At 47.3% G+C, this 15,278-nt stretch overlaps 1 protein-coding gene across 1 annotated transcript in view; it reads right to left on the minus strand.

The window, feature by feature from the left end:
• TMEM178B (transmembrane protein 178B) overlaps window positions 1–15,278 on the minus strand; it is a 403,444-nt gene that overhangs the window by 43,731 nt on the left and 344,435 nt on the right. The window contains exon 3 of the mRNA XM_003484004.4: window positions 1,341–1,478. Coding sequence (XP_003484052.3) covers window positions 1,341–1,478 — 138 coding nt within the window. The remainder of the gene's footprint in view (window positions 1–1,340; window positions 1,479–15,278) is intronic.

The following is a 15,278-nucleotide window of genomic DNA, read 5'->3' on the forward strand; positions in this document are numbered from 1 at the left end:
CTCCTTTCTCCAGTTGGCCCCCCTCCTCCACTCCCTGCCCCCGCTCAGAGACTCAGCGTCTGGTTGTTCACAAAAGGGACATGAGTTGGGCATATGCAAGTGTTACCTGGCATCTAACTGACATTGGCTTCCCTCCGTGGGACTCACTGTTCTTTTCCCCCATACATATTTCTGACTCCCTCTGTCTAAGCCCAACTCTTCCTCTTCCTAACTTCATGCCATTCATCCATCCCTTCTCTCCAAGGAGTGCACTGTGATGGGCATACCTCTGGAGAGCTTAGGCTTTGCACTGAGACTCAAACCAGGAGACCAAAAAGCATATTTTAGCACTTCAGGGAGAACAGAGGTGTGGGACTTCAAGGCCTCTCCAAAGAGATAAAACTCCAAAAGCCTCTGGCTGGGATAAGAATTACCAGACCCTGATCATTCCACCCCTCTCGTTGTACTTGTTACAAAGTTCCTATGCCCCCTTGCCCACTTTGAGCAACCTGGCCTACTCCTCCTTGCCCCCCACTAGGAAGCGTATGTGGCCCACTCCTCACCCCACCCCTATTAAGACCTCTCCCTCTCCATTGCCTCCAAGCTATAAAAACAGATTCGAGGAGTTGCCTGTCCCTGATTATTGGGAAATCATCCACTGCCCTTGCAGCCTTTCTTATCTCAATAAACTTAGCTTTCTTTTCACAGTGCTCTAAGTCTGGAAATTCTTTTTCCAACCTGCACATGAACCACAAGAGGCACTTGGGATTAACTTTACTTCTCCTGAACTGGAACCTATTCCCTCATGGTGATATAGGCTTCCTTCTACCCAGCCCTTTACAGGGCTGGATTGGTTCTATGGCCATGGCAGTAATAGATGGTGAGAGAGACAGATGTCAGAGAAGGTCTAGCCCTTTCCTGCCACCTTTAGAGCCTCATTTGGTGCCAGGAGCAGCATTAGGACCCATAAATCAAGGGTGAAGGTAGGCTTCTGAAGGGGAAACTGTCCAGAAAGCACCTGCCCCTCAGCCTAAAGTACAGTATGTGCATAAAATGCTCACCCCAAAGTGAGTGTTGTGCATTAATATGGACATTAAAAGCCCGAGCACCTCCTGGGCTCAGGTGCTCTCCAGATCTGACACCTCTTACAATGCCATCCCCACACATTCTCTCCCACACCAGGGGGGCAAGGACCAGCAGTGGTGAGTGGCTAAGGGGAATTCAAAAAGGTTTGTAGAATGAGTAAAGGAAAGAGCCTCACTGAGTGGGGGTCTTAGTCTGCTGTGCCCTCCCCCTGCCCTGCAGTTCTCTCGGAACTCCATTAACCAGGACCTCCCACCTTGCAGCCCCCCAGGCCTTACCTCCCATGAGAAAGAGAAGCCCTGCCACGTACTGCATAAGGCCTCGGTCCCAGCAGCAGCCCAGCACACCGATGATCCAGCCGAAGAGGATGATGGCCACTGCCATGCCCATGAAGCCAGCCGTCATCCTGCGCAGGTCTGCAGGGAAGCAGGCGGGCAACAGTTAGCATCAGAGCCCAGAACTCAGGGTCCGGTGCACCCTGGCCCAGGACCAGAGGGAGGGGGCAGGGTACCACAGGGCCAGGGAGGCAACCTGCCCTTTGCAGACAGGTTGATACAACCAGGCCTTCTTCACAGAGGACAGAGCCCCCGAGGGTGACTGCATCCTTGTGTGCAAACACCTCCCGGGACAGCTTGGTCCACAAGCACAGGGAGAGGTCATCATCATAAGACTGTCACTTCTTCTACATCCCCTCTGCGCCAAGCACAGCACTGTCCTTCCCAAGCTTCTTGCCCAACCTTCTAAGACAGATGCTGTCTTTGTTTTATTTTTTAAAGTTTTATTGCAGTATAGTTGACTTACAATGTCATGATAATTTCTGTCTTTATCCCTGTCTGAAAAACAGAGTAACTTGGCAAAACCCTTGCAGTAAGTGAGGGGTAGCACAGATCTGTGTGGCTCCAGGGTCCTAACCATGGCACCTCTTGCCTCTCTGGGAGGTGAGAATTCTTACAGCTGGGCTGGGTCTCGGCGGTCTGGCTGCACCTGCCAAGAACCCCCTTCCCTTGCCACCAGGGCTAGCCGGTTTCCCAGAAGGTCAAGTGTGGGGAGGAAGCTGCTGGTGGCAGCATCATGTTCCCCCCCTCTAAGCTGCCACCCACACCAGGGGCTCAGCTTCCCTTGCACGTGCAGTTGCAGGGTGGGAGCCACACTTCCTGCCCTCAGACTGAGCCCCAGCAGGCCCCTCAGGTCGGCCCAGCCTTTTGCATCAGGCCCTTCTCAGCCCCCCTCCCCACTGACCTGCCAGACAGAGCCTGCCGTGGGCCCAGGGGCAGGTGGACCATCTGGAAAGGTGAGATTTTTAGCAGAAGGGAGAGAGGAAAGCTGCTGCCCTGGCTCAGTGAGGCTCACTCAGCATCTTCCTCAGCTGGGCTTCCTCCCAGCTCTACCTCACCAGCCTCACACTCCCTGTGCCGCGCCTTCTTGCTCCCTCCTAGGTAACACCCCAACGGGGCTCCAAACAGGAGCGAAGCCATTTGCCTGGGCCTTTCACCAAGGTTGGGGGCGGGGGCTGCAGAGCAGCATGGAGACCTATGGGTGCTCCCCTTGCTCAGAGGACGAGGAGTGTGAAGAGGCGAAGGTGGGGGGATGAGCCAGCAGACTGCATCACCTCCCCCCGCCCATCCCACACCAGCATGGACGGTCTCTCCTTACCCCTGGGAAACAAACACCCAGGGTTCCGTCAGGAGCACCTCACAGGCATTGCACCTGTCTGTGCCTCTCTCCCACTCCGGTCTCCCCATGGGCAGAGTGCACCCAGGATCCCTGCACAGTCTGCCTTGAGACCACCTGTGCGCTCCACCCCCCCACCCCTAGATGGCCGTGGTCCTCGCTCCTGGTCCTGACCCTGAAGATCAGACATGCAGCCCCCCCTCTACCCCCCACCCCCAGGGAGGAAGCTGGTTGGGGGGTGGGGAAAACATCAGCTGAACCTGCCTCTGAGGAGAAGTGCCCCATCAGGGCCCTTGTCACAAAGGCTGAAATCCACAGGCAGCCACGGGCAGGTCCCTCCTCCACCGAGTTCTCCTTGGTCCTCTCCACCCCTGCTGACCCAGGAATGCCTGCCCCTGCCAGGTACACTCACACCCATTGCAGTCATTTCTGTGAACTGCCAAGGATGCCTAATGATCATGCCAGACCGTGTCAATTGCTCAGATTGTCAAACAAGCCAGCGGAAACTTTATTTTTTGATGAGATTACAGTTCACCATCCACTTTTGCCATATTTCAACACACACACACTCACACTCTCACAGTGTTGCACTGTACAGAGGTACTTCCCCTAATTCCCTCCCATTTGGGAATTTATTTTCCCTCTGTTGTGGTCGTGTTGCGGTCAGTCAGTCATGCTGAAATCCATGTTCATATGACCTGACCACGAGAGCATTTATCCCACGCAGCCATTTGTTTTCTTAGGACTTTGTCTCGGTCTACACAGAGATAGGGTTTCCTTTGGTCTATACAGAGACAGGTTTTCTTTTCTTTTCTTTTTTTTTTTTTTTTTGCTTTTTAGGGCTGCACCCAAGGCATATGGAGGTTCCCAGGCTAGGGGTACAATCAGAGCTACAGCTGCCGGCCCTACAACACAGCCATGCAGGATCCGAGGCACGTCTGCGACCTACACCACAGCTCATGGCAACACCAGATCCTTACCCACTGAGCGAGGCCAGGGATCGAACCAGAAACCTCATGGTTCCTAGTCGGATTCGTTTCCACTTAGCCACGATGGGACTCCAGTGGAAACTTTATTGACAGCTTGTTTGATCCCAGCACTCACACTTTCTGTGTCCCCCATTTCTTGTTTTTGGAGAATAAACTTCAGCTTCCATGACCTTCCCTGAGTTCCAAAGGGCAGGTTCCAAAAGGTGCTCATCAGGGAAGGGAGGGGATGCAGAGACCAGGGAGGGGCCGTCAAGACACAACAGCTCAGCCTTGGGGCAGGGTCCTGCTCCCGCCTCAAGGAATATAGATGACAATATCTTAGAGTTCTTCTACAGAACTAAAACCCCCCAATAAATGGAAGATGCTAATGAAGCTTTCTTTATTCCAGAAGGAAGACCACCAGACCACTAAACACCAGCTTTGAAAACAATGCAAGTTTTCCTCTCCCCTGATCCTTATCTGCAGCCCTATTTTTCACTCCCCAAACTATAAAACCACCTCCCAATCACTCTGAAGAGGGGCATGTCTTTAAGGCACTAGTCTGCTGTGACCCTCCTTTGCCTTGCAAAGCAATAAAACTATATTTTCCCTCCTTTGCCCCAAACTGTCTCTGAGTTTCTACTCAGCACTGGTGAGCAGCGGCCTTTGAGTTCCGGCAACACGTGCTCAGGCAGCCGCAGCCAGCTTGAAATAAAGGAGAATGTTCTTGCCAGTCAGACAGGCACCACTTCTCTTTCAACCACTATGGTCGTCCTCACCCCTCCATCTCCCCACAGCCACCAACTGTAGTCCCTTAACTCCTTTTTCCTTTGCCACCACATTGGACTCCAGGAAGCCAGCTCTGAGCTGCCTCCTTGGTGGAAAAGGGTCCCCTCTTAAATCCATTTGGACTGACTCCTAGCAATGGGATGCTCCTTGCTACGGATGCTTGATTTGCTCTGCACTATGGTCCAGGGCAAGGAGATGATGGGAATGGGAAAAGAGAGTCCAAAGTTATTCAGTCTAAAGGAGGTTTATATCCCTTTAAATAGGTCAGGAAATTTCAATGCCCCTGTGAAGCCACTAGTTCCCTTTTTAATGCCCAGAGGGTTTCTAGGAAAAATCTCTTGGCCACTCTGGGAACAGCCCTGCTGAAGCCATAGAGCACCTTCCTGCTGCACTTGGCTGGTACTGGCCCCTGGGCTCTGCAGACCCAAGGGAGCAAAGGTCCTGCCTGGGGGAGTAAATGGATAATGTGTCATTAAATGGACAATGTGGGAGTTCCCGTCGTGGCACAGTGGTTAACGAATCTGACTAGGAACCATGAGGTTGCGGGTTTGGTCCCTGCCCTTGCTCAGTGGGTTAACGGTCCCTGCCCTTGCTCAGTGGGTTAACGATCCGGCGTTGCCGTGAGCTGTGGTGTAGGTTGCAGACGCGGCTCGGATCCCGCGTTGCTGTGGCTCTGGCGTAGGCCGGTGGCTACAGCTCCGATTGAACCCCTAGCCTGGGAACCTCCATATGCCGCGGGCGCGGCCCAAGAAATAGCAAAAAAGACAAAAAAAAAAAATAAATAAATAAATACATAAATAAATAAATGGACAATGTGTCCTGTAAGGTGTGTCCACTTGCACCAGGGTTGGAAAAGTGGGCTGGGCAGGAAGAGGGAAATGCAGATTATTAAAAGAGCGAAGACTACAGTGGGAGAAGGAAAGCAAAGTGCTTGATGAAGAAGGAAGTAGCAAGAGGCAGAAGGGGAAATGGAGAGAATAGTTCCTCTTCCACAAGTGCTGAGATAGACAATCGTCAGCTATGTCCCAAGACAGAGGTGCCCTCTGCTGTCTCCCAAAGGCTTTGTCAGCAAAGGCTGGGGGTCCCGCTAAGCTTCTGGTCTGGAAAGAAGGATGAAAACCAGAGGCCAGACCCAAGTTTTTTCATTGACTGAGAGGATATGCACCATCACCCTGTGAGCCTGATTTGCCAGAGTCGTGCATGTACAGCTGGTTATTTTGTCCTCGGTCCCATGTGGCAACTCAGCAGCTGCAGCGACAACTTATCGGGCAGGCAGGACACAAAATATTCTTATTTAATAGGATTTAAAGAAGTTAACTAATGTATTGGCAAACAGTCTCAGACCAATGGACTAAAAAAGAGTGGATGGGGTTATTAAGTTGTGTGGGAAAGCAAAATTAATAATGTCATTAAAAACCTACTGGGTCATCATGACAGATGGAACAAAGGTATCTAGCATTTCTTTCTCCCAAATAAAGCCAGTATTATAGTTAAAAGATTTTTTTTTTAAGGACAGAAATCCACAAGGATGGCAAAACTGGGAAAGGAGGCGATGGCAACAGAAGATTGGAAACTGCAAAGCTAAGGGACAGTGTAACTGACAAGGTAGAGCTAAAGAGCCAAGACTTGAGCCAGCAGGGGGAGAGTTGAAAACCATCCTGCCACATCCCCAAAAGGCTCATGAACTGACACTGACAAGGATGGAGTAGGATAGTTACACAGGTAGTTACAGAAGTCCCAGTAGGGGACCATAGATAAAGAGGGAAACCTAGGGAACTTTTGAGAAACCATTGGAAGTTAATAATCACTCAAAAAAGCCATCAGAATCATTGTGGCACAAAGCAGTCCTGCATAACTACAAAGCCATACATAAAAGCATGAGATATGCCTCAGGTCATTGCGTGAAAGACAAAATGAGACATGCATTCAAGTTCAGCAAGAGAATAATTCTTAGGACCAAGGGCAGGAATTTAAGGGAAAGATGACATCCCAAAGTAGGAGACCCTCATTATACAGAAACCTGATAGGATTCAACATATCTTAGCATATGTTACCACCCTTCTGCTGATTTGAATAAATACCATGACAGTCCTAGTTGACCTCATAGGATCAAATACTCTCTTACTGGATATGAAGGAGGAGCTAATGATACAAGCCTGAAGTCTAAGAAGTGAAGAAAAAGGAAGGAGGTGGTTTTTCCCTCCTTCTACTTTCCTTGGATTATAAAAATGTAGCCCACCTAATCCTCAGGGGAGAGCCTCCTCACCTGCCTGCTTGCATCTCTCATAAGCATCTTACTAAATCTATTTCTTGCCTATCACTTTGTCCCTTGCTGAGTTCCCTCTGCACTGAAACATAAAGAACCTGAACCTCAGTGAGTCCAGACACCAGGTGAGTGATTCTAATTTAAAAAACCATGGGCTCAAGTCCCAATCTGGGCTTAGACTGGGTTTAGGCAGGGTTCAAGTCAGAGGTATTTTCAGCTTCAGCATCAACAACCACCTTTGGGTCAGGAAGTTAAGCAGAAGGGAGGGAGATAAGGATTTTGCGCAAGTTGTTTGAGATGGTAAAAGTGAGCAGGGCCCTGTGGGACTCCTGGGCAAAAAGCCTTTCTGTATCCCCCATTTCTTATTTTTAGGGAATAAACTTCAGCCTCCATGCCCTTTCCTGAGTTCCAAAAGGAAGGTTCAAACAGTTGCCAATTATGGAAGGGAGTGGACTGCAGAGGCCAGGGAGGAACAGTCAAGAAACAATGGTGCAGCCTTGAGACAGGGTCCTGGTTTGCCTCAAGGAATAGAGATAAGAACATCTCTGAGCTCTTTTGCAGAAGTAAAACCCCCAACAAACGAAGCTGTTACCTACTTGATGAAGCATTCTGCATTCCAGAAAGGAGGACAGTCAGAACCAGTCCCAGAGCCACTAAACAAACACAAGCTTTGAATACAAGCATGCATCAACACTGATCCTTATCTTTGGCCCTATTTTCCACTCTTAAAACTATAAAAACAACTTCCTATTCTTTCCCAAAGGAGGATACAGTCTTTAAGGCATTAGTCTGCTGTGGCCTCCTTATCCTGGCAAAGTAATAAAGCTATTTTTTTTCTTTTGCCCAAATCTCTTTCTCCACATTTCTATTTGTCAGGTAAGTGACAGAGACCAGGTTTTGGCAATGGAACTGGAGTCCTCACTAACCTCACCCATCTCACCCTCTGGGGGACACTCTTTCCTAGAATGTGGTGGGAGTTCTTAGAACTGAGAGTCAACAAGCTCAGGTAAGGGCCGCTCAGCACAGCTAAGGGTCATTACACACAGGGCAAGTAAGTGTCTGTGTACATATAGAATGGTGAATGCTTACCCTTGAACCCAGCTCCCATAAGCTGATGGCCCTGCCTTTGTCCTCTAGCCTGGAAGCTGCGAGAGGCCATTCTGGTGATGACCAGCACACAAGAAAATACCTAGACACATTGCCACAGGGAGGGGGCGCCCTCTGACTACTTGCCAGTGATACTCCCCACTGATGAGCCCATCCACTACCCAGGGCTTCCAGGCAGCCCCAGATACCTGAAAAAAGTTATAGCCTGGGAGAAAAAGAAATTGAAACAAACGGCAGGGAGAAGAAATAATACTTTTATGGAGTTCCTGTGGTGGCTCAGTGGTAATGAACCAACTAGTATATGTGAGGATGTGAGTTTGGTCCATGGCCTTGCTCAGTGGGTTAAGGAGCTGGTGCTGCTGCAAGCTGTGGCGTAGGTGACAGATGTGGCCCAGATCTGGCATTGCTGTGGCTGTGGTGTAGGCCAGCAGCTACAGTTCCAATGTGACTCCTAGTCTGAGAACATCCATATGCTGTAGGTATAGCCCTTAGAAATACATTAAAAAAAAAAAAAAAGAAAGAAAAGAAAAGAAAAAAGAAAGGAAGAAAAAAGAAAAATAATAATTTAAAATTATTACTGGGGGAAAAAAACCACAATAAGTTATTACCCCACACATATCAGAATGACTATCATCAAAAAGAACATAAATAACAAATTGTTGGTGAGGATATAGAGAAAAGAGAACCCCCATACATGGTGGGGATATAAACTGGTGCAGCCACTGTGGAAACCAGTACGGAGGTTTCTCAGGAAGCTCAATGATCCAGAAATTCCACTCCTGGATATATATGGGGAAAAAACAAAAACAGCAATTTGAAAAGATGCATGCACCCAAATGTTCATAGCAATATCATTTACAATTGCCAAGATATGGAATCAGGTTACCTAAACCTAAGTGTCCATCAACAGATGAATGGAAAAGAATACCTGCTTACACAATGGAAGACTACTCAGCCATAAAAAAGAATGAAATTTTGCCATTTACAGCAGCATGGATAGACTTGGAAGGCATTATGCTAAGTGAAATAAGCCAGAGAGAAAGGCAAATACTGTATGATAGCACTTGTATGTGAAATCTCAAAAATACAGCAAACTAGTGAATATAACAAAAAAGGAACAGACTCACAAATATGTAGAGCAAACTAGTGATGACCTGTGGGGAGAAGAAAGCAGGGAGGGGCAATATAGGGGTGGGGGGAGTGGGTGGCACAAACTGTTGGCTGTAAGATAAGCTCAAGGATGTACTGTATAACATAGGAAATGTGGCCAATATTTTGTACTAACTGTAAATGGAAAGAAACCTTTAAAAATTATGGAAAAAAATTTTTAAAATAAAAACAAATTTTTAAAAACATTATTAATATCCCTAAGAGGTAAGAGAAGAAACATAGTTTGCCTCCATAAAGAAGAGGACTCTACTGAATATTACTACTTGAAGAACAAGAAGAGTACTTTATAATAATGGAATCAAAATACTTGAAATTTATATTCTAAAATCACTTCTAATTTATGTTTTTGCAGTCTTATTCTGTTCCAAAAGATTAAGGAGTCTTACAAAATGCACAATAATAATCAATAAGGAAATGAAGGAAAGAAAATAAAGAAATAAAAGGAAGATAAAGCCAGATACTGCATTCGCACACAAAATTTGGTCGACAAAGGCCTTAGAAAGGTTATCATACTCACCATATTTGGACTTAAGGCCTTAGATATTATTTTCATTAATCTTTAAATTTTTGTTGCTTTTTGTTTGCGTCTGAGAAAATCCCAAAGGCCGCTCTGCCTGTGGAATGACCCGCATATAGAAGCCACATTCCTGCTCATCTGTGTTACCCTGTGTATCGATTTTGTTTCCTTAGGAGTAAGAAATTGCCTTTTTTTTTACGCTTTGTTTACTGTTCCCACAGTGTATTTTGCACCCGGGAATTTACAAAGCTTGTATAGCTGACCCTTGAACAATGCAGGGGGTTGGGGCGCCAGTCCTCTGCATGGAGGAAAATCCCTGTATAACTTATCATTGGCCTTCTGTACACTCAGTTCCTCTGAGTCCATGGGTCTGCATCCATGGATTCAGTCAACTGCAGATCTTGTACTACTGTAGTCTGTGCTCTGAAAAATACCTGCAGGTAAGTGGACCCATGCAGTTAAAACCTGTGTTCTTCAAGGGTTAACTGTTACTTCTTTCTCCATCTCTTTCTGCTTTTTTTGTCTTAAAAAAAAAGAAGGAAGGAAGGGAGAGGGAGAGAGATGGGGAAGGGAGGAAGAGAAGGAAAGGAAAGAAAAGAAAAAAGAAGGGGGGAGAAACCTAACTCATTTATCTGAAGCCTTGAAAAATACTATGCAGGTTTAGCCTAAGAATAAGCCTCCTGGAAAGAATCTGGTGAGGTGGAGTCTGCAAGCAAAGGCTGAGATGAAGAAAAATCTTCTCATGCATCGTGTGGGTTTAAGTCCATTATCTGTATTCCATGGCCCTAATATTTGACATTCTAATGTTTGAAATGAAAAAGGTGCATTCTAAACTTTTCAGAGAAAGAATTTCCTTCAGTGCAGTGGAAAGGAGCATGCAGAAGGGGGTTGAGGAGGAGGGAAGGCAAGGAGAACCATTAAATACAACCAGAAAAAGCAGTTCTCCCTCACAGAAAAATTCTGATTTTGAAGTTTACACTCCTATTAACATTTAAATTGAAAGGTATTCCTTGCAACTCTAGCGGGAAACCAGGATATCTGCATTTAAATAAACACCGCTCAGAGAAGAAAAATATATATGGGCTCTAAATATCTTTCTATTTGCTCTTTTAAGACTTTGCACAAAAAAACTGATGAGGATTGGAATTCTTTTTCTCATTAAAAAAACAGGAACGGTAAGGCTAAGTCTGCATTAGTCCTCGCTCTGCCAGTAAAGATGGGAGATAGGGAGGGGGATGAGATAGGGAGGGGGATGCTATATCAATGGTACCAAGGTCAAGAGCCTGGCATGACCATCCAGGCCATGGTCCTCCTCCCCTGGCTGCATGGAGCACCGCTGCATGATATGAGCACACTGCCTTGGCAGCAAGGGCGGAAGAGTGTCAGCTGCCCCGGGAGCTGGACATGCACTCACAAATTAATCAGTCCCTTTGGGGTTCAAGATCACAAGAACTGGAGGGCAGAGTAAGGTGGTGAGAACAGATTCAGTGTTTTTTTTTCCCCAGGGATCAGTCTGGAAAGTAAGAAGCAGAGAGACACAGCGGTCGAGGAACACGTTAGTGGTGGGATCAACTCAGGACAAGCCGATTCATGGGAGAAGGAATATTCTAGGAACGAATTACTGCACAGCAACCATCTCTGAAGGAAGTGAGGGTCTTGTTTCTTGGTACCCATACAGAGATTCAGCAGATGCGGATGGAAGCACGGATTCTTGGAACCAGACTACCCTGGTTCACATCGTGGTTCTATCACGTACTGGCTGTGTGAACTTGAGCACATCAGCCCATCTCTCTGGATCTCAGTTTCTGCAGCTGTAAGTGAAGGTCATGATGATACTTGCTTCAAAATGTTATTAAGAGGCTTCAATAAGTTAATACGTGCCAACTACTCAGAATAGTACCTGGCAAAAAGCTACAGCTGTCAGGTATAAACAGAAGAGGAAGTTGCTTAAATTAAAGCGATTCTCTTTTTTTTTTTTTCTAGGTACCGCATCTCTTCCACGTTAGGGCTAGCCTCTAATTAAGAATTTGGTACCCAGAGGGAACAGGCTTCTGGGATCTATTCTTGTGCCTCTCAGATATCAGGAGAGGTTGACGTGAAGGCTTTATGTTTCTATTTGTTATATTTGTTAATATTGAGATGCATCCACCCTGGAGTTTTGATGCTTCCTGTCCTCTGGGGACCCAAACAGCTGGAGGCTACAGTAGCTAATAGCAGAGGTGCCAATGGCCAGAGAGGCCGCTTGAGATCTGGGGATCTGGGCTCTTGCAGTGAACACTGTACTGATGTCAAAGAAGAGACACGGGGCAAGACCATCGCTCTTCAGGGATCTAGTTAATTAACACTGAAACAGAGGAGTAGCTCAAAATCTGGAATCTGAGCCTATGTTGATGTCTTCTCTGTATAGAGGATTAGAAGGGTTTTGCCTACAGCTTTCTTCCAGAGTGTAAGTTGGCTCAGCATCGTAATGTAATTATAGTCAAGAAATTTTTAAGTGAAAACAAAACAGTTCTTAGGTTTCCAGGAGAAAGTGCCCTCTGCCCGTCCCTGTGCCTCCATCTTTTTTCAACTCCCCGCTGTGCTCTGGTCAGGTCAAACTACAGTTCTCTGAAAGGCCTGGCACTTTCCTCGATGGCGCTGTGCTCTCTGCCAATATGGCTGCCCACACATTCCGCCTGGCAGGCTTCTCGTCCTCCTTAAAATTTCCCTGCACAGTGTCTGGGAGGCTTCCGGGGTGCATTAGAAGACACTGGCGTCCGGTGTTCAGGGCTCCTACAGCGCTTGTTGATATCACTCCTCTGGTACCTGCCATGTCCTACTGTAATTATTTATGTCTCCCTTCATCCACCAAATGTGAGCTTGTTCAGGGCTGTGGTTGCGTCTGGTTTATTTTGTCTTCCCAGTCCCCAGGGTGTTGACTAACATAAGCAGGTGCTCAATAAATGTTTGCTAAATTAGATCACCATTCCGCCCTGTAACAATTACTAAAACTGTGTACACTGTGGACTAAAGCAACGTGAGGGAGATGTGCTTATCCATTTCAACCCACTTCAGTGACTCAAATGTCACTGTGACTTGAAGTCAATTCCTCTTGCTTCCAACAGTATGTTTTATAAGCCATCATTAACTATTGCTTAACAACTCAACATGCTTTTTTTATTTTAAATCATATTCACAAAGAAAACATCAACATAGGTTCAGATTCCAAATCACACAGAGCCGTGCATCATGGGGGCTCCTTACCATGAAGTTTAATGAGCACACATGATACCCCACAGATTATGAACCCAATGGGTCTTTTCTTGGCTAACCCCTGCCTTCCAAATCAGAAAGAGATTGTGGGGGAAGGTAGTTGCTGTAGAAATGAGAAGTGGTTTCTGGGTCAGAAGACAGGCTTGAAGCTTCCTGCTCCCCAACCCTACCTCCGGATTAAAGAGCTGCCATAAATGAGGACACGATGAGAGGCTGCCATATACAAATCACATCCATTGTCAAAACAAGGGAAGGCAGATTGCAAAATTTGTACTCGCCTGATGAAAGAAAGCTAGGTCAGCAGCTCAAGGAAGTGCCTGGAGAGAAGAAAGAAAGGGGAAAATAACCCAGAACAGAGAGGCAGAGTCCCAGACCAAAAACCCTCATGAGTCCCTTCTCCCTGCTGCCACACTGCTAAGCCAACAGCAGAAAGTGCGGAAAGGAATGACGAGAAGGAAACCAGCTCAGCAACCAGACACACTGGAGTAGACGCACTAGGTGCCCCATTCTCTGTCCTCACTCCTGCTGTGAGCAGTGAGTTAGACCAGTACAAGCACTATTCCATCCTAGCGAGGCTCCCATTTCTTCTCTGTATCACACGTCACTGCTAGCTGCTCTGAGGGCAGAGACTGGAAATGGGGGTGGCTTGGCCAGAATGTGCCCCTCGAGAGTCCCCACAGAGCAATCGGAATATGGGAGCTTTAAGACACCTGAGCACCTCAGAGAGGGCTAAACTTTCCAGAAACATGCTGCAGGTGCGTGAGACTTGGTTGATGGCAAAGAATTTGAAAGGTGGGGAAGGAGAAGATAAATAGGAGTGAATATTTATCTGCACAGGTGTTGTGTTGGGCGATTTATGTAGGACACGTCCCTTAAGCCCTCCAATGGTTCTGTACGGGAGATGCTAGTTCTCTCACTTTGTAGACTTAGCAATGGAGACAATGGAACGTCAGTTGGTGGAGGTCACAGCGAGTCAGAGGCAGGCCTGGGAAAGGCCTCGTCGGTCCAGGCCCTTTCCATTCCTTAGTCCTTTTCCAGATCCCATTGCACTTCAAACCCAAGAAGAGAATTTAACACTCAATAAGATGCAATTGAATATTATTTGGCTATTAAGACAACTCCTTTGGGAGGACCCGTTGTGGTGCAGCGGAAACGAATCCAATTAGTATCCGAGAAGTTGCGGGTTCCATCTCTGGCCTCTCTCAGTGGGTTGAGGACCCAGTGTGGCCATGAGCTGTGTGGTGTAGGTCACAGATGTGGCTCAGATCCTGTGTTGCTGTGGCTGTGGCGTAGGCTGGCAGCTGCAGCTCCGATTCAACCCCTAGCCTGGGAACCTCCATATGCCACAGGTGTGGCTCTAAAAAGCAAAAAAAAAAAAAAAGGGAAGACTCTTTTGAAGAGTGTCAGTGACAAGAGAAAAGGTCCTAACTGAATATTAAATGAAAAATAATGCCCAAGCCTACATATTCCATGAGAGCCCGGCTATGGTGCACACCTGTGTGTCCATGTGTGCACACCCACGTGGGAAAGTGCAGGGGAAGGACACCCAATGCTAACAGGGGGCCTTTCTAGGTTGTGATATGTGGGGTTGTGTGTGTTCTTTCCTACAGTGAGAATGTGTTGCTTTAACAATCGCCCACTGGGTTTTCTGGGAGATGTGAGCTTTACTGTTTTTTAAAGTTCTAAATATAAAAAATAAAGCAAATTGAACTGATAGAAGACACAGCTCTCATGCCTGGCCCCAGATTCCTTCTCATGAGTACACTCTTTTTTTTGGGCGGGGGGGGACCACACCCGTGGAAATATGAAAGTTCCCCAGCTAGGGTTCGAATCGGAGCTACAGCTGCTGGCCTACACCACAGCCATGGCAATGCAGGATCTGAGATGAGTCTGTGGCCTACACCACAGCTCACAGCAATGCCGGATCCTTAACCCACTGAGCGAGGCCAGGGATCAAACCTGCGTTCTCACTGATATTAGTTAGATTCGTTTCCACTGAGCCACGATGGGAACTCTGAGTACAGCCTTCTTAAAGACACACTGCCACTAACTAAAAAAGTGTCTTTTTTAAAGCAAAAGATGTGTCATGCTCCTCCTTGACCAAAGGCATGTGCTGTGGAAATACTCGCGGTTGGAGGGCACTACTCCTACCCAGCAGCTCCAGCCCAGGCCAGCATGGGTTGATCACCAGGAATGGGCTTTAAGACGGCACCGCCCTCCACTGCCATCTCTCTGTATGTGATGCTTTCAGTGAGGTGTGTGGGCTCCTTCAGCACTCATTCTCCAACTATATCCCATGCTTTAGGGCCGTGGCAAGTCATGGATACCCTAGAACCTCAGACAACTCCCGTGAATGTCTTTAGAGCAAACTTCTCAGCCCCCAAATGTCCCTTCACCTGATGAGGTCCCCAGGAACCAGCACTGCCCTTTCTGATCGAATTGCACGATGGTGTGGAAACGAATAAAACACTGAACT

The sequence above is a fragment of the Sus scrofa genome, chromosome 18 (genome assembly GCF_000003025.6).
Source record: "Sus scrofa isolate TJ Tabasco breed Duroc chromosome 18, Sscrofa11.1, whole genome shotgun sequence".
In the NCBI taxonomy this organism is placed as follows: Eukaryota; Metazoa; Chordata; class Mammalia; order Artiodactyla; family Suidae; genus Sus; species Sus scrofa.